The 19,900-nt window shown below is 36.0% G+C and overlaps 1 protein-coding gene across 1 annotated transcript in view; it reads left to right on the plus strand.

The window, feature by feature from the left end:
* The window catches only part of CAPZA2 (capping actin protein of muscle Z-line subunit alpha 2), a 30,542-nt gene extending 10,938 nt beyond the window's left edge, over positions 1–19,604 (plus strand). Inside the window, exons 2-10 of the mRNA XM_040595165.1 lie at positions 4,013–4,076; positions 5,887–5,938; positions 6,634–6,697; positions 7,205–7,411; positions 8,488–8,567; positions 11,391–11,469; positions 15,026–15,097; positions 17,712–17,774; positions 18,622–19,604. Of these exons, the coding sequence (XP_040451099.1) occupies positions 4,013–4,076; positions 5,887–5,938; positions 6,634–6,697; positions 7,205–7,411; positions 8,488–8,567; positions 11,391–11,469; positions 15,026–15,097; positions 17,712–17,774; positions 18,622–18,762 (822 nt within the window). The 3' untranslated portion in view covers positions 18,763–19,604. The remainder of the gene's footprint in view (positions 1–4,012; positions 4,077–5,886; positions 5,939–6,633; positions 6,698–7,204; positions 7,412–8,487; positions 8,568–11,390; positions 11,470–15,025; positions 15,098–17,711; positions 17,775–18,621) is intronic.
* The last annotated feature ends 296 nt before the right edge of the window (positions 19,605–19,900 follow it).

Genomic DNA, 19,900 nt, shown 5'->3' on the forward strand with positions numbered 1-19,900 from the left:
AGCAGGAGTATGAAAATGTGAAAATTAGATAAAGAGAACACATACAGTGGGGAATGCTTCCCTTCTCAATGTTTCAGAAGTTTTGTTTTGTTAATCTTCCTCTCGGCTTCTGTAGGATTTGTTCAGTTTAATTCTTAAACCTGCTCAAAGTCATATTTCATGAGAAAGTACTTAGATTTATTTCGTGCAATCAGGGATTTTAATACAGTAAATGTGCAATTCCTTACATAGCAAGACCTATTTTTTGTGAACCATTGGTGATCAGATGTTCTAGATTAGTGAACTCTGAAGTTTAGTTGCTTGCAAGCCGCTCTGCAAGCATTTCACTGAAAACAGTGTCAGTAAATCAAATCTTGGAAACTATATTAATAAAACACTCTCTTAAACTTTAGTTGATATTTTGGGAGTAACTGGAATAGTAAGTGGAGAAATGAGGTGTTTCCTCAGTCTTGGCTTTTGGGTTTTCTAGAGGAACATTCAACTGTAACCTAATTTTTTGTTACTTGCTGTTACATATGTAAGATTCTTATACTGTGTGTGAGGGTGCTGTTCTCTTGAATGAAAAAGGCTTTGGCATTTAGACTTTAAAAATATTATGTTGTTTGTATTTTGAATAATTTCTAATAATTTTTAAGTCTTAGTGTATTGAATAACTAACACTGTTTTCAACTATAATGCATCTGATTTTTTTTTGTTTTCCTAACAGTTTTCAGCAAAAACAACTTCCTATCTCAACCAAACTATATTGCAGCTGAGGTTTTTTTGCCTGTCACTTTGTATTACAAGTAATGTGCCTCTTGCTGTATTTGTATTTTTAATTATTTTTTTTCTTCGTAAACATCACCTTGTATATGGACTGTCACTGTTAAATTGTGCTTCAAATTGTAGCTGAGTCAGTGGCTTTTTACTGCCAAAAGGGGGAGATCTTCATCACATTGAGGCTCATTAAAGTATTCCTTTATCCCTCGGTATCAGCCTGGTTTTGGAAAATAGAAGTCTCTTTTAGAACATTTATTTTTGGAAAAACTCAGTGGCAATAAAAAAAGTCCTAAGTGCCTGTCAGTGTGAGTGAGACTGCTGGATTTCATTCTTTTATATGGGCTTCATGTATATATGAGTTGGAGAAATACGGCTTTTTCAGAAACTCATCTCCACAGATAATTTGGTTTAACTGCTGAAGAAATGTGGAATAGTTTTAAATGGGCTTCACAAAGGCAAGTTAGCAAAATGCTGATGAGATGTTCATTACAAAGTTGGGTGATTGTGGTTATCTGTCCTATAAAAAGTGGCATCTATAACAGATTATCACACTGAAAAAATTATCATTGAGGAATCAAATTTACTGGTAAAATGTTCATTAAAAGTAACATTTAGGTTAGGTCGTTCTGAGGAAGCATCTGTTGTTATTGAATACTTCTGAATGGATATTACTCATACTGTAGCTAATCTGGATGATAAGAATAGTGCTTACTGATTAGCGAAAAAAAGAAACAAAACCAGTTTTACATTATGAAAACAGCTGAAAATGAGGTGGTATTCCAGTTTTAGTACAGACTTAATATCTCACTTTACCAATATTATCAGTTTAAAGCACATAGTTATTCAGAGTGCAGTTGGGGCACTCAAGTTTTGCTTAATTTTGCTCATTTAACTTCTGCTCAGCCTGAAACTGATGGACCTTTTGTTCCTTTTGTTTCAGAACTCAGAATGTCTCTAAGTCTTGTTTCTTCATGTGCCCAGAGCTAACCCAGCCTTGGCAGGGGTAAGCAGTCCTGCTCACATCTTGGTCAAGGAACCAAGAAACTGTCCCTTCATCTGACTTTGAGCTAGGAGTCAGCCTGATAGTCATGCTGAAAGCACAACTAAATACCTGCTCTTAAGTGTGAGGCCTAAATTCCAGTCTGATCCCAGAGACTGTTAATCAGTCACTTGATAAAATGTCCTGGTAATAGAGCCTTGGAGCATTTCTTCTCCTTCTCCTTCACAAGTGCTTTAATAGTACTGTAGGTTAGCTATATTTCATGTTCTTTGGATTTCAGTGGATTGAGTGTTGAGCTGTGTACAGAGTGCCCTGACTTCAGCGGGAGAGGTATGGAGTATGTCCTCACTCTGGAAAAGTGTGCAGATTGGTGGCTGGGGTAATCTAGCTAATGCAGATGAGTTTACATTCCTGTGGGTCAAAAGAGAAAATCCAAGTCATGCTTTCTTCTTAATCTGGGCAAGTGCTTTAATAAGCTGCCACAAAAGAAGATGCTTTTGCCTCTGTGTGTCTCTTTTGAGAAGAGCAAACCTGGTGGCATTTATCTCAGTATAATGCAAAATTATGTTTACGTGGAAAGAGGAGGTCTGGTTCAGGTATTTGAGGCAGCAGATAAGGGCTGTCTGCAATTCAAGTGTAGCATTCGGTTTAGAAAGTTGGGAACTGACAGCCTTTCTATTAGCCATCTCTGAGTGGCAATGTGCTCACTGTTTGTGAGCAGAAAGTTGCCTGGACTAGTCAATCGGGATCTCACTGGGGTTTGAACACCTGCTAATCAGGCAGCTAAGCGCTCTCTCAGGGTACTCTAAGCTTGAACCACCTCTTCTAGAGACCAGTCTTTGAAAATTGGGCCCTGTCAAGAACCTGGGGCCCAAGCACTGGCTGTATTGCTACCTATGACTGTAAAAAAGCTATTTACAGGTCAGCATGCTCAGACAGTTCTGTAGTTTCAAATACCTATACATGTGTAAACATAAAGCATTATTTTGTTGTATTTTTAATGTTTGAGAAGCACATACAACATCTTCCTTTCAGACAGGAGGCCCGAAGTGCAGGCACTGAATCTCCCAGCTCTTTATTCCATAGAAACATAACTGAAGGTGTTAGAAATGGGAACTATAATTTAGGTAATATCCTGTATTTGAATAGTGATGTCATATGAAGGATGCAAGAGAGCTTTGAATGTCTCATGAGCTTAAATGACTGTAAAGTGTGAAGGATAAGAACTTTTGTCAGGTTAAGTTAGGAAACCAAGATTTCATTAAGTTATTTATTTTTATAATGGATGCCCTTAACAGTTTAAGCAAGAAAGAAGAATGAATGAAAGCGAGTCTGCTGAGTGATGTTCTGCAAGTAAAGTAATAGTTGAAAAGTGTTAAGGTTGCTTCACATGGAAAAAAAAAAGCATTTTTATGTGCCTTTTGCAAGCAAATGTGTCTGCAGCTGTGCAGTGAACCAGTTCAGGGAACCAGTCTGAATAAAAAAGAAAGATAACCTTTCTAATTTTGCTCACGGTGCAGTTGTACAAGTGTTTGGGCAAGCGCAAGAAGGGAGAAGGCCAGGGCCCATGCATGTACTTTTAGTGGGAGCGCTGGCTTATGCTGCGTCTTGGCTGTAAGAAGTTGTGGCTGGAGGCAATTGCTCAAGGACTTGCATTAAAGTTCTCAGTGTTTTTTAAACTTTATCTGCTGATACTGTGGTACTAAGAGGCCTTACAGGTAGGTGCAGGTGAAATTATGTGTTCTAGTGTCTAAGCAAGTGTTCTTAAGCTTGTGTAATTTATCTATTGCTGTCTGACTATGGGCCTTTTGTAAAGTTTAGAACCATAGGATGTGTAGTAAAATTAGAGGAGAAGCTTTGTAGTGCAAAAGTATCTTTGTCATGGGTTTTGGCTTTCTTGGAATGTGTGTTGATTCCCAGGCATCCATGGACTGAAAGCTGAAATAATTGTGAATATAATATTATTGATCTTATTTTTTATATTAATCTTTTCCTTTTTGCCAGTAATACAAAACATGAGTGACTCCATTTCTCTGTCTGCTTGCATCACACACAATCTCTTCTATTCTGTCTGAAAAAGTGGAACTTTATATTCTGTGTTTCAAACAAAGAGTAGTTTAATGTGAACAAATATACACAAGAGTGGGAGTTGTGCAATTTCATGTCTGGGTATTAAAGTTATACAATGCGTCATTGATTTGAATAGGAACGAATACAAGTTTATACAACCACATAATTGTTTTTGTGTTTCAGGTGCGTATAGCAGCAAAATTCATAATTCATGCTCCTCCTGGGGAATTCAATGAGGTGTTCAATGGTGAGTATCTGTATGCTCTGTCCTTTCTTCTAAAGCATCTATGTCCAAAATGGTATTGCCAGTTACTCTCCTGAGTTTCATGTAGCTTATATTTTAGCAGTTCACTTCCCGTAAGAATAGCTTTTTTGTAGCCTGGCTTAATAACAGCTTGGAGTTTAAATGCAAGAGGAAGAAAGTACCACTTTGTGATGTGAAACTGAGCTTGCTTTCTGGTTTCAATCAGTCATGAATTAACAGTTGCTAGGGGTTTTGTTTAGAAGGCACATGTACTTTTTTTTCCTGGTCTTTAAGAGACAATTACATTTTTCAAGAGAAATTACACTAAACCAGCTGAAATTAAAATGGTAGTCTTTTTTTTTTTTTTTTTTTTTTGAAGGAGTATCATTACAAATACTTAACCTTGCATATACAAAGGACTACTGCCTGATGCCAGTTATGGAAAGAATATTAATCTTCTCCAAACGTATTTAACCCAAACTATTTTAACCCTTAAATTTTGGGCACACTTCACTTTACCAAGTGTACTGGTGAACTGAAAGGAAAATGGAAATTAGCTTCTTTCAACTGTTGTTGCCTGAACGTTGCCTAAGATGTTGTTTTTCTTCGAAAATTTTGTGTTTGTCTTGCATCAAGATGTGTGGGCATATTTATCATATAAGAAGGCATATGTTCTGTAGCTTGCAAATATCTCTGATGCTATTTACATAAATAAGTAAGTTTAGTATACTAAACTTTTAGTCAATGTCAGATTGGAGAGCACTTGAATTTGCTGAAGAATGTAGTGTTTTTAAAGTACCTTGTTCTTCAGTTAAACTGACCAGCTGATTATTATTTAAACTTAGCTTGTCCTGCATTTTTTGCAATGAGCAGGTAGCGAGCAGCTCATTAACCCAGCTCCCTGAAGGTTAATACAATTTTTTATAGCAGTACTGCTATAAACTTTATTAAGCTAGTACATAGTTTCAGCTACCTCCTCAATAACAAGAGTATACTACATGTTTGAAAACACATAACAAAACATTTCATGGTAAGTGTGTGACCAGTGTTCAATGAGATTCAGACTGACTTTTTGAAAATAGAGAGAACGCTTTAAATTCCAATTCTGCAAATTATGATTCTCTTTGCCGTGGGGTTTTCTGAGTTTGTGGAGTTGTTTTGATTTTTTTGTTTGGGGTGTTCAGTTGTTTGGTGTTTTGGTTTGAGTTTTTTGTTGTTCTTAAAGAAAGAATACTTCAAATACATTTTCAACTCTTCTAAAGACTACCAAGGTACAATCTGGAATGTAATAGCAAGACTAATGATCAGTGCATTGATTTGTTAGTAAAATAGTGCCTAGTAAATAATAAGCTAGTAAGTAACATCAAAATTTACTGCATAGTAAATATTAAGTCATTCTGACTATTGATGTTACTTGTATGTTTCTTGTGTGATGGTAGAAGAAATGGTATTGTGTTATATTGTGCTCTGACTGTTGTGTCATCAAGGAATGAGAGCATCTTTACATCTTAAAAGTGAATTCATTCGAATCCTGTGCGGTTCTCATTCAGAACTTCTCTAAAAACTAGTTTGATAAATTCCTAGAGCTGTCACACAACCTTCAGAGTATGAATTATATCTGCTTACCAGACTGTGTTGGAAGGGATCCATTTCTGTACTACTCGCTTTGTTCATCCAAATTATGAAATACGAAGCAATAAATTTCCTACATAGTAATCTGTATGGGGTGGTTTAGGTCGTACAGTGTGTTGACATTTGTTACATGACTGAAACAAGTTAACTGTACTTTTATGTTGTAAATATCTATTTTCAGATGTTCGGTTGCTGCTTAATAATGATAATCTTCTCAGGGAAGGAGCAGCCCAGTAAGTACCAGATGCTACATACTCAGTTCCGTAAAAGCAAGATGTTTTTCAGTAAGCGATTTATTTAAAAAGATGTGTGCTTGGCAGGTAAAACCCTGTTTTGGGTGTTGTGCATCTTTGATCAAGATTAAATTCTTGGCAGAGGAGAGATCTGTGTTGTATCCCAGTGATTAGAGCAACTGTTTTGGTAATGGATGACCTGGATTTTGGAACTAGTCTTTACCTCTTTGGATTTAATTTTCTGTTTCTTGGTAGATGTTATAGGCACAGAACATCTGTAAGATTCTGTTTCCTTAGAACCCTACCTTTAAATATCAGAACACTACATCTACTGTATTCTTTTGATGCCAAAACTAGTTTTGTCGGTAAGAATGGAGATGTCTGGCTTAGTAGGTTGGATCCCTGTGGATCTTTATCTGTTCCTTCAGTTTCTATGAGTTACTGTAAAGCTTACGTGTTTGTCTGTATCAGGATACTTTTGAACATAAATCGTTGTGTAATAGTGGTTGGAATCTGTCATGTGAGCACTGAATGAACCAAGATGATTTCAAGAATTTGGGCCTGCTAGATAATGAAGCATTGATATTTTTTGGTGCATCATTGGCCAGATTATTAGCTATTATTTAAATCTCTTACAGCTACTGAGGAAAAAGGTTGTGCTTGATACAGGCTTTTGGTTTTTTTTTTCCTTTTAGTGCATTTGCACAGTACAACTTGGACCAGTTTACTCCAGTAAAAATTGACGGTTACGATGAACAGGTACGAATACAATGAAATACTTGCAATGTTCCTTGAACTGTTAAAGATGTTCTGGTATTGGAACATATGTTGGCAAGAAAATGAAAAGAAGTGCATCTTCCTTGCCAAAATACAGGGGTTATGGCCCTCCAATAGTACCAGTCGATAAGGTAATCCTTTAGGGCATCTAAAAACCTTGACATTTCAGTCTGTGGTGTTGACCTGAATTCAGTTAGACCTGATTTGGATCTGTAGAAGCAGTTTGCTCCATCTTTAATACTGGAAGATGCAGATTTCTATATTGCATTTGTTTGTTGCAGTAAGAGGGTAAGATTCAGGGGAGGTTTATTGAGTTGGTGTGTCATGTTAGCTTTGCCCTCACTTCCTGCTATATCCATATTTTTTTAAAAATCTGAGTCTTTGGATATGAGTATGCTCCGGTGGAGTGTAGGCTATAATTAGATTTGACATGGTATTATTTTTCTTTATTCAATAGGAAATGTAATTAACTAAAATTTTATAATACAGGTTTTGATAACAGAACATGGTGATTTGGGAAATGGAAAATTTTTGGATCCCAAGAACAAAATTTCTTTTAAATTTGATCACTTAAGAAAGGAGGCTACTGATCCTAGACCCCACGAAGTTGAAAATGCCATAGAATCCTGGAGAAATTCAGTTGAAACAGCAATGAAAGCATATGTGAAAGAACACTACCCAAATGGTGTCTGCACAGTAAGTACTAAATTATATAACCACTATACCACTGTAGATACAAATAGTTACAATTTTTTTTTAGATTTCTAAACCAGGCAATTTCAATTGTAAAGATTTTAGTTCTGTCAAGGATTCATACAGGGAAATGAGGGAAAGCTTCAGAAGTTTAATATTTCAACTATTGGATGATTAGTGGGTGATTACTGCAGGTCATAGTGAAGACTTGCATCTCGGTTCTGAAGAACTTATATTTAAGTTTCTTAAAGCGTTAAGACCTGTAGACTACTGCAAGTTGACAAAGTAAACAAGTAAAAAAAAAAATCCTTATGTCTGACTTGGCTTGGTTTACTGACAAAACTGTCAGTAAAGCAAACTATTTTCTTTCCATCACATCTCCTATATGTTCAAGTGCTATATTCTTACCACCGGAATCAGTGCGTTCTAATGACATCTTAAAGTAAAAACTCTCTGGACTAAAATAGCATTAATTTGCTGTTGGGAGCCCTATGACTATTTAAAGTTCAGCAAACTGATCTAATGGTAGGTGTCCTGTGCTTTGCATTAACCTGATGAAGAAACTAACTAGGAAAAAAAAAAGTTCCAGGTTTTGTAAAGGAAACCAGATCGTGTATTCACTGAGATAATTTTTAGTACTATTTGATTTTAGGGGATAAAGCAGAACAGAGGACCAAACCCACCCTTTTAATCACCTTTCTGCTAGTCAGTAAAAGCTTAAATCATCATTTAGTTGTAGAGTAACTGGTATCTGAAACCCAACTAGTAATATATAGTCACAGCAGTCACTGCTATAGGCATAAAATGCCTATAGTTGCAGAAAAATAAATTTGCAGTATATGAAACTTAAGATGCTTGACCTTGGGATTTTCTAATCTTAAATTTTTCTGCATTGTAGTATACACTTTAATGTCTCATGTATGGATTATTATGTAAGAACCATAATGGTTTTTAAATTAAATCTTACAGTTTCTGTAACAATGACAGAACTAGATATCTAAACAGTTCGAGCAAGACAGATACTGAAACTTTAACTCTGTTTTTGGTTTGGTTTTTTTTGTGTGTCATTTCTAATTAAGGTGTATGGTAAAACAATTGATGGACAGCAGACCATTATTGCATGCATAGAGAGCCATCAGTTCCAAGCAAAAAATTTTTGGTAAGTTTCTGTATGGATACAAATACAATAAAGTACAGCAAACTGAATAACTGCATTAACGCCATTGCACTGATAATCCTTAGTTCAGAGAAGGTGCTCACGGATCTGGAATGTGACTTTTTTTCTCCCTCCACCCCAAGTTTTTCTGCCAAAATTATGTAGAAATCTCTTTGATTTTGGTAAGTAAAATGGCAGACTGCACATCTGCATCTCCTTTGCAGAACTTTGGGAACTTTGTAAAATTCCTTATGACTTTTCCAATTCATCACATCAGCACCAATACCAATCCCCGTGTTCCCTACTACAGTTGCTTCTGCTTGTGTTGCTTTCTTTGTGACTGACAGAATAAAACGAGCTCAATGTCTCAAAGAAAGAAGATGACCAAAGATTAATTTACTGTAGGACTTGAGTCATTAGTTTTTGGGCGAGGTAGGTAAAGGTGATCTTGGATGAAATTAACTCTTTAAAAACTGCAGCTTGATTCCCTCCCCCTGATCCCTGTACTTGGTTGAAAGATGTTTTTGACAGTCTGGAATGAACTTTGGATAGCTTCTTGAAGGAAACTGGCCAGAGTTGAGATAAATACCACAGTATCAGAACTGGGTTAAGGGAGTGTCTCCTGAAGATAGCTAATATATGCAGTTGTCTGAAAAAAATGTATTAAATTATTATTTTATTTGCGGGTCTGCATCCGCTTGAAATTATATTTAGCAGTCCCATGGGTAATGAATGGAAGTCCAGAAATCTTTCTGAGGCTGAAGGTGAATATAACATACGTGTGGTAATTTCAGCATGCATCTGTATCAGTTAAATTATTTGCCCAGTGTACTATTCCATAGATTTTCATTGCACAGTTAATAAATAAGCTTTCCTACTGGCTTAAACTTGGCAAGTTAAGTCTGCATGTTTTACATCACTATTAAAAGTAACTTGAAATAATACAAATTTTCTTTTTAGTTTGGAAATACGAATTAATTTTGGTATTCCAAATAGATAGTTTAATATTGTAGCCTTTAAAAAAAGAGGAATAGATATGCAACAACCTTTTATAGATGGAAAAAAAATCTTTCTTGAAAGTTTTCTTTAATAAAGTTATGGTCAGACATCTATGGGAAAACACTGACCACATTTCTAAGAGTTTTACAGGGAGATAGTCAGACTCAATTCTCATTCTTAGCAAGTTTTAATAAATGCGTATTGGTTTGGGGGATTTGGGGATGGAGGATTGTATTAAAATTTAACCAGTTATCCAGCTGTATGTCTGGTTATCCAGCCCAAGCCACAGCCAGTATTTATTCTCAAGGTGTCCCAGCTTTTTAGGCCTTTGGAAGGCTGGCAACCTACCATGAAAGGAAGTTGGATGATAGAAAAACAATATATGCCAAAGGAAAAATGTTCTATGAATTTCTGAAATACTATCAACAAAGTAGGGTAGGTGGTTTAGTAAAGAATGTTAAAGAAAAGGAAGGGCAGTTAATCTCTTACAAAACATCTTAAGACAGCAGAGCTAAATAAAGTAATGACACATTATTTTTCATGTAGAGCATTTCCTACAGAAGGATCTTTCTGACCTTGAATTCTGTTTATTGGAATAGCATCTTAAAGACAAAAAAGATACTTCAGAGTAGAAACACTGTGGTCATCTTAAGTTCAAGGACCACAAAGTGACTAAGAAGCAAACAAATCTGTTAGCTAGTCATTGAATCCCATGCATCTAAAACCTAATATTGTACCTAAAATGTAGTTTAGCATGTAACTTTCTTATAACTAATGTATTGGTCTATGAGGCTATCTAACTAGTGACATTAGTGTCACTGAGTTGGGTGACCCTTTCACTTTCTTAGAGATGCCAATAAGCTTCTGAATTGCCTTAGTCTGAATTTTTAGTAATAATCTGTAATTTTGATAGGGTCTGAAATAATAACCAGTTAATGATAATAACTGATTTAATGCTGGTAGTATCGAAGATGTGTCAATATAGATTCATTAGTAGCTGTTAATCTTAAAGACTTGATCTCTCCCCTTGCTGAATGCACTGGAATCTACACCTAACATTAGTAGGATTTGAACTCAATATAGTATTAACTTCTTCCCTTCTTTAAATGCAAACAAAGGAAGAATCAAGAGACAGACGCAGTACGTTCTAAATATAGCTCTAATTTACTAACCTTCTAATCCACTAACCTCATAACTAAATAAGAAAATGTCTAGTCTACAGGAAAGAAATCGGGTGAAACTACTATCACCCCATACTGTTTTCCAGATGTTTGAAACTCTCTTTAAGCAATTTGGCAAGGATATTGAATTTGTGGAAGGAAACTGGAAGGAAATCGTTGTTCTGAAACAGAAATTCTAGAAGAGCTGAAAGGCTTACTTAAGTTATAGTTCAGCATAGTGGAAAGTCTTGTTACCTCAATGTTCCTTCCATTCATGTTTTTCGTAACATTATGTGAAGTGTGACTTTTTCTGGGACCTGAACAATTTGCTGGATCAGCCACAAAGTATTGACTATATATGCTTAATTAGGAATAAAGGAGGGAAGGAACCTTGGAGGCTTCATGTATTTTCAGAAGTTAAGTCCTATTGTTACAAGGTCCTTACTAATAAATCTCCTTGGTCCACATCCAAAATTGAGGTTAAATATTTTGGGAAACTGTTCTCATCTTGACTGATTATGGGGCTGAATCTTTAGGGAAAGATTTTGTGCACGTGTAGTTGCACAGCATATTTCATTCTCTCTTTTCCTTTGACTATCAGTTGTATGTTGGGTTTTTTTCTTAACCAGTGGGGTGACATCTGACTTCTGTTTTCTTTTTTTTAAAGGAATGGCCGTTGGAGGTCAGAATGGAAGTTTACGATCACCCCTTCAACCACTCAAGTGGCTGGCATCTTGAAAATTCAGGTATGCTTATCTCAAACTGTGTCCTGATCAGTAAAGTCTCCAGTTATTATGAAGGGAGACTTAGGCCAGTGTATCAAATATTCTAAGAGAATTTGGGGACCCAATAAGCAAAACAGAGATGCCCACTCAGTTACGTGTTAGTGACTTAATTGCATATTTACCTAATTTTTACAAATGCAAAATATGTGTTTAATGTAATGATTCAGAGGACTTCCTAAGGTGTAGTCACCTCATATACCTCTTTGGTTTCCTGTTTTTTGAATTCACAGTGACACCAGCCTTTCCTGAGGTTAGGCCCTTTCTGAAGTAGAACTTTTTTTTTTCTTTTTAACTGATAATAGCAGGGGTTTTGCATGTTACTTCTGAACAATAGGGTGGGAACCTTTGGTTTCGGTCGTTTCACCATCTGAAATTTTTGAATCCAGCTCTCGTTCATTCAGAATTTGCCCTCTCTGTTGGCTTTAGGGCATTTAGAAAGGAGATACTGTCCAAGCAGGAATGCAGAAATCTTGAGACCAAAGGAAGGCTGACTGTCATGTGGTAGGCAGGGGGACTTGACTTTCTGTTGGTTCCCTGGAATGTGTTCACATACTTTGCAGGAGTTTATTAAAACAGTTCTGGGATCGGGGCCTAGAATCTTAGTGCAGTCTGGCTTTCAGCATAGTACTTTATTATCTTTTTACTAGATATAGTCAGGTTCCCTTTTCCTGCTCTTTTTGTGCCCCCGTGAGTTTTGCACTTCCTTACTACTCAGTGATGACTTCAGAAGGAAGATGCAACAGAATGTTTTTCTAGCCGTAGCCTGAGGCTGTGATGTTATTTCAGGATGTGGTGCAGCTGTCTTCAGATCTGTCCAAGCAGGGGAGCCTGAATCTGATTTCTCATTCCCAGTCTGGGGCAAACTTTGTAATAACTGGAATGATAGTCAAATCATGGAAAGCATTATGTTGTCAGATCAAGATTGTCATGGTAAAACCACCCTAAGTACCTTGTAGGCTTCTCAAGACTTTGGGAGAATCAAAGTAAACTGTCACCTAAATCCATCTTGCAGCAAAACAGGGTGTTTCTCCACAGCATGCACTTTTGGTTAAATGTCTTAACAGATTTTCCAGAACAAGCAGGCAGGTGTCTACCTAATTCTCGTAAAGGTTAGCCCAGTAGCCTAGAAAATAGCCTGAACAGGGAATTTAGTCAGCTTTTAATCAACATCTCAATTTGGGCACCAGCTGATTTTTGTCTTTTATTACTATTTCATGTAATTAATCAAGTCATTATTTACTTTCATTAAAGTCTGTGTTCTGGGGAGTGATGAAGTGTTTTACTTTTTTTGCTTGTATAGGAACTGCTTGTTTTACCACGAAATTTTGAACTCAGTTTCAAATTTTTAGAAATTATGTACGATTTCTTCAATGTGTGTGGGAGTGTTCCCTCTTACCGTCTCCAAGCAAACAAAAGTGGTTTAATTTTTTTAAGGAGCAAAATAATCTTCTAGAATATGAATTTGCTGCAATATCAGTGAAATTTCAGAGTACTGAAATTTCAGTGGTGTTTGCAGAATCCTTGACAGCTATATGGCCATTGCCCTGTTTCTGGTAAGACCTTTTGTGAGTAAGTTGGGGGAAATTCCAGCATCACCTGCTGTCTTCAGGTGTGTTCAGTATTTTTAAGGTCACTTGTGCAATTTCTTCCTTTTTTTAATTCTATTAATAAATTCTAATATAGAAGAGATTCTCAACTGTCGTAGTCTCTTCCACTGTTTAATTTTCTTTTAATTATATGTAAGGGGTAAATTGCAACAGCAGAGCCTTTTACTAAAGCTAAGTCCCTGTGGTGCTTGACATGCTCCAACTATGCATGGAAAACAACTGATAAGTGTACTGGTTACTAATTTTTTTATCTCTTAGATAATTTGTTATTCTCATCCCTCCTTAGTTAACCTTTCCAAGAGGTTCTGTTCATAAACATCATCCTTCTTGTAGTCTTCTGAACCCAGACCTAGCATTCTAGAAGGATGTCAGCAGTGAGGTATAGTACAGAACAGTTACTTCTCATATTTTGTATAAGATATAACACATCCCAGAGTTAGATCTGCCTCTTCATCCCTGTTAAGTTTTTAGGCCTGAGTGTTTGCCAAGAGTGTGACTCAGTGAGACAGGTAAGATGTTTGTGCTGATGTTGGTCTCAGAGCACAGGGGAGGTTTGAGCCCTCTGCAGTAGAATGTGACAGAGAAGGAGGGAGATCTATACTTTTTGGGGTTCTGCTGTTTCATGGGAAGTCTCAGAATTTTGCACTGAGTAAGCACTTCTCATCTTTTAAGAACTGGATTGAAAAAGACTGGTCAAATTTTCACCCAGTAATGTTTGATTTGAAAAGGAGCTTATATTACGCTTAGGATTATACCCTTTGTTGAAAAACAAGCATTTGACAATAAGCAAAGTAATAATGTAAGATGAATCTTGGGAAATAATGTTTTTCTCATGTTGGAAACCTTTCTTTTGCTTAGGTATTATAGCTGTCTTACTCTGTCGTATTTTCTCTACTGTTGTTTATAAAATTGAGGGTTTCTTGCGCACATGATAATGTATATGAAATTATAGTATTGTTCATTAATCTCCAAATTAAAATTTTATCTTGCCTAAGAGGGTGAGACACAAGTGTTTCAATTCCTTATAACATCAGCTACGTTGACTATGTTGACTTTATCAAAATTATTAAAAAATCTCTGTGGATACCTGTTTAAATGTCAGTGAGCTGTATAACTCTTATCAGTTATTGTGAATTTTTACATGTAACAATGTACATGCTTCCATTTTCCAACAGTTGCATTAGAAACTGAATGTTTTCAGATCCTTCCTAACTGACTTTAGAAATACTGAGTTAGCTTGGGTAGAGTTTTACTGGTCCCCTCCTTCTGCAAAATAGGCAAGGAAGCTGTTCTGTAGATCTAACATTTCAAGAGTAAATAGATTTCATTCTGCTTGGCTATCTAACCTTGGCAAACTTTGTCCCCACAAGCTCCTTTGTCTAGATAAATACCAGCTTTTGTTATGAGCCATATCTAATAGAGGAAAATACCAAAGCCAGGCAGATCTAGAAAGGGAAGCTTAATGTCACACTGTCCCTAGAAGACAGTTTGGGTAAAGCAGAAAAACAACTTCACAGTATACTGAAGCCTCACCAAAACTGTTCTCATTTTAAATGTATTTTCACCACTTAGAATAGCCCATTCATTTCGTAAGTTTCTACTAAGGTCATGTAAATAGTATGTTGTCATCTTCATTATGTTAATCAAAACCTAAACTGCTTTGCATGAAATAGTACTAGAGGCACATCAACACAAAAATGTTTCCAGAGTAGCTTCTTTGCTATTCCCCCATAAAAATATTTAAATTCTACAACATTTTGGTTTTCCCACTTGTTTTTGTTGTTCTATTTTATGTGTGGTTTTGTTTGTTTTCTATAGGTTTGTTGTTATGACAAATACTACAGTACTTTGATTTTGCTGTATGTTGTTGGTCTGTAGCATTTAATATGGGGTTCTTTGTTTTTCTGTAGGTTCACTATTATGAAGATGGTAATGTTCAGCTGGTGAGCCATAAAGACATACAAGATTCTCTAACAGTGTCTGTAAGTGATCTTAAAGACTTTAGTGTATATATTGAAGTGACTTTTTCATTTAAAAAGAAGCAAGATTAAAAAAACTCGGAAGTTTGTAGGCTGCTTTTCTGTTCTGCATGAATGGGAATTAATGTTCTAATTTATAAATATTTTGTATGTGATATTTACTACTTTTATTTAACGTGTAATTCCTGTTTAAAAAAATAAAATTAATGTATGCTTGTATGTGTCTTATATAAGCTAACTTTGATGGTAAAGCTTCAATTAGTTTGCTGTCAGTCTTTCTGCACTTCTGCTGTATTTAAACTTTGGTCTGCAGAGTGACCTATAGAATTAATTTTTGTATATGAAGGAGGTTTGAGTTATAATAACCCACTTAAGTAGCACAGTCTTTAGGAGCTTACCCCTTTTGCTCACTGGGAGAAAACCAGTATGCTAAAAATAGTATACAAATGCTACAAGTTGAGAAGCAGTAGTGGGTGTTCTCTGTTCATTTCCTACCTGTCTGTAACAGGTGCTGTCAGCCTCTTGCTTTTCTGTACAAAAAGCCTTTCAGAGGTGCTTCATCTTGAGAAGCATAACACACTTCATATTTATAAAGCATCATATTTTTGAACTTTCCAAATGGATCATTATAGTAATCAGGAGCAGGCAGTGGAAGTAACAGTCGTTTGGAAGTAGTACAAGATGTATCCTTTTAAGAGTTGGTAACATTACAACAGGAACAGCTACTTCTTTTGAAATAGTGCTCCTCTTGCCTACCGGAGATTGTATTTATAAACAGTAAGATTTTCTGTTGGAGTGTTCTTTAATAAAACTTGAGCCAGTGAGGTTTAGCGGGCAAAGGGAAAGTGTAAAAGTGAACAGTAGAAGTATTTTAATGCTAATGACTAGTAGTGACCAAATTGGCTCAAAAGCTCAATTCATCAGTAAAGAACATTGTTCATTAATATAAAGCAAGGCTTGTTGGCTTTTCAGTTGCAATAGCACCATAAAGAATGGGGGAGTGTGGTGCCAACTGATAACGCTTCTGGTGCTGTAGATATAAAATTACTTTTGACCACCTAAGCAAAGGGATTGGTTTAGTCTTTCATTCAACTAAGAGTTGCTTCAGGGAAGATTATGTGGAAGAGGTTCTCCTTTCAATAGCTTTTGCTTCATTTTGTATTGGGAAGAAACTTAATCCTGTTCTACAATTTAGTAAAGCTGCAGAAGACCTATGAGTAGAAAAACATCTCTTACCTTACTTTCCTACCACCTACTAGAAGCAAAGCAAGTATGCTGCTGGTTACCAATTTTTAGCCTTGACTTTGAGCTTCCTAGAGGGCAGAGACTGCACAAGTTCTTACTTCACACAGAAGGATTGGTAGGTAGATTAAAAGGAGCCCCCATGACTCTTCTTTTTTGTTTTGCAGAGAAGCAATTTTATACTCAAGGCGCACAACTAAAATGACTGAAGAGTTCTCTTGTTGCTAGACCTATGAATAATTTTGTTGTAGGTTACTTTCTTCATTTTTGTCTGAGTCAAATAAGACCTCGTACCCCTGAATTATTCCTTTCACTAGCAGAGCCTTTGAAATCATTGCCTCAGTTCAATGAAACGTCAGCATCCTTTCATGTGTTCTACTTGGTCTCTACCTCCTCCTTCATCTCTTCCTGCAGTGTCCAGGAGCGCTGCTGCAGCTGCTAGGTGCAGTTTTGCTGAAACTTTGAAGTAGTTGTAGTTGAAGCCGCCATATCTTTCTCCCAGTCTTTGCCTTTGTAGAAGCAAGGGGTCACATGGGGGAAGAACGCTCCCAACTTTTAACAGCTTCTGCAAGAGCACCCTTAGGAATGTCTCTGACAACAAATTGGAAGTTTCAAAATTCATGAACCCTACTTCCTATTGAGACTTCTTTCAAGCACTTGAGCTAATTTGTCTCCAGATAGACTGATGGGTCATTTTTTATTTTTACAACAAACACACACCCGCATGCTTAAAGGTGAGGAGTGAAGCCAAGAAACTGTTTCAGTCATGATGAAATTTGGACATTGTAGTGCGTTGCACCCTCATTTTGCAAGATGTACTTAGGGATTTTTTTAGAAGACCAGGTATATGAAGTCTAGTGTTTGCCTTGGCTTAGTCTCCAGATTCAGAATGTTTAGAGGTGAACAAATTTGTTTTGGTTTTTTTCAGTTGTATTCTGAATACGTCTGGGTTAGCTTGTGTTCTTTAAGTTTTGCGAACTTGTACTGGAAACTTAACATTGATAAATGCTAATACCCATACTTCACATGTTTTTAGAGACTTGTGTGTGTGCAATGTCATATTTCCAAATGCTGTTCTGTTCCAATCATCTTTTTTATCATGCCATAAAATTTTTAATCAAAATATTTTCATTAATGCCATGGTAATCTTTATGCTTGTTGCAGTTTGACTGTTTTTATTTTTTTAGTATAATAATAATAATGTGGTATATGCCTTTCAGATGAATGTTTTGTTCAGTTTTGGTTTAGCCTCTAAATGGTCATGTGTTCTCATGGAGTCTACCTGACACCATTCCCAACTATAGGAAAAAACATAATCCAGCTGGGCTTAGAATCATGCTGTACATCAGACCTAATTCAAACGCTTTTTTCCTAGAATGAAGCCCAGACAGCAAAGGAATTTATAAAAATTGTAGAGGCTGCAGAAAATGAGTATCAGGTATGTTGGAAACAAACACTATATCCTTACTCACATTTATAACATTACCGTATACTTAACTAAAGCTAGTATTGTATAATTAGCAAGCTTTTGATATTAAGATAACGCAGTACCGTACAAATAGATTACATACTGCTATTAACTTTCCATACCTTCTGGTGACTGCACCTGCTTAGCATTACATTAGAAGTAATTTTTTTGAGAGCAGAAAAGCCCCTAGCATGATCAAGTATCAACAGTTCTGATCTCTTTCCTTAAGTGGAATTTTTGTACAGATTCTATTCAGAGGCTACTCTGTTAGACAGCTTTGCAAAATACGACTAAAGGCATTATCCATTCCAGTTAGTCATTTTAAAGTTAGAAAAGTATAACTGTTCCAGATATCCTCTGTAGAAGTGGATTTGTGTTCATTTAGGTCTTGAACAGAAGGTAAATTTCAGGTGCCATGTTCTGTCAGTTTTAAAAAAATGTTCTTTAACACAAATTTCCTAAGTATGTATAATATGCATTATATTCAAGTTCATACGATATTGTGGACTGACTCTACCATCCCCACAGAAAAAACTTTGTCTGAAATCTGATCACTTTATTCGTGCTGCTGGTTAACCACACTGTGGTTTGCTGAAACACCTAGGCTATGGCCAGGTTTATTGGATCTGTCTCACCAATTTTCTTCACATAGTTCCAGTCTAGATATAACAGGTTTCCTTCATAAAATATTATTTTAATTTAGCGTATTTTCAATAAGCCTGTTTAGGAGGTAACTGACTATTCATTCAACTTTTTATATAACATCCTAGTTCTGTTTTTCACGTGTCTTTGTTTTGTATGACTTTGTGTTTAACAGACTGCTATCAGTGAGAATTACCAGACTATGTCGGACACTACTTTCAAGGCCTTACGTCGACAATTACCGGTTACCCGCACCAAGATTGACTGGAACAAGATCCTTAGCTATAAGATTGGAAAAGAGATGCAGAATGCTTAAAGTGAACGTTGCATGACTGGATCATTTTAGTGTCCTTGTATACAAATAAAAATTATTACAAAAAGTATTTGGAACTGTCAAATCACCCAGTCAGCATGGGCTTTTGCCATTGAAAATCACTGTAAGTAGTTTGGTTAGAGCACAAAGCTTAGCTAATTGGCTTTTTTCCTTTTTCTTTCTTTTCAGAGGGTTGCAGCTTCAGTATAGCTGAATATCTTCCTTTAGAGTTTCTGTTGTACCTTTATTTTTTTATAATGAAGAGACCATGCCTTTAGTTTTCAATTACATAATACGAACAGTTTGAAAATATTTTTGCATATGATAACCCTTTCTCTTGCTTTCATGTGAAATGAACAACTTCCAAAATTTGTTGGATTCCTTGTGAAGACCAGTAATGTGCATTTCTAGGTCAAGGTCAACATAGTTAGCCTTAGGTGCTGTTTTTGAAATCATCTATCCTTTCATTGTATGTAAAATTGGGAAAAGCATTTTCTATGTCATTTAAACCTTTCAGAATACTTACTTAGCTAGCTCCGTGGTAACTAATCTTTTTTTTTTTTTTTTAAAGAAAAGGCCAAGGTCTAACGCTCCTTTAAGATTTTGAAATTAAATAAAAGTACTTATTTGAGAAATGCATTTAATGCTTTGTTCCTGACAATTACTCAAATGAGCTCAAACTCCATCTGCCCTTGAGGTTTTTATGATAAAGCCACAAATGTATTATAACAAGGCATATTGTAATATATATAATCCTGTACTCATTACTATGTCAGTTTATTTTTTTTCTTGGGTTGAAATGTACTAAAATTCAATGTGACATTAAAATGCAAATTTTCTATTTATTTGAGTATCAGATTACTTCCTGATAGAGCCTATTTTTGGTGCTTCTGTATATTTTTTAAATACTGCTTAAAACATCCACAAACTTGTGGTTTATTGGCTATTCTCAGCGTATTTGGAGATTGTTGCAATGTCATCATCCATTGTTCCATCTGCATTGAAGAAACATCTACATATGGAAGTCTACTTAAAACAGGTATCTTCTAGCTTCATACTGGGCTGCAGAGGATGGAAGAAATTACAAGGCCAGAAATAATACATTTGTCTGAAGAATACTTTCCCTGTCTGATATATCTCA

Source organism: Falco naumanni, chromosome 5 (genome assembly GCF_017639655.2).
Source record: "Falco naumanni isolate bFalNau1 chromosome 5, bFalNau1.pat, whole genome shotgun sequence".
In the NCBI taxonomy this organism is placed as follows: Eukaryota; Metazoa; Chordata; class Aves; order Falconiformes; family Falconidae; genus Falco; species Falco naumanni.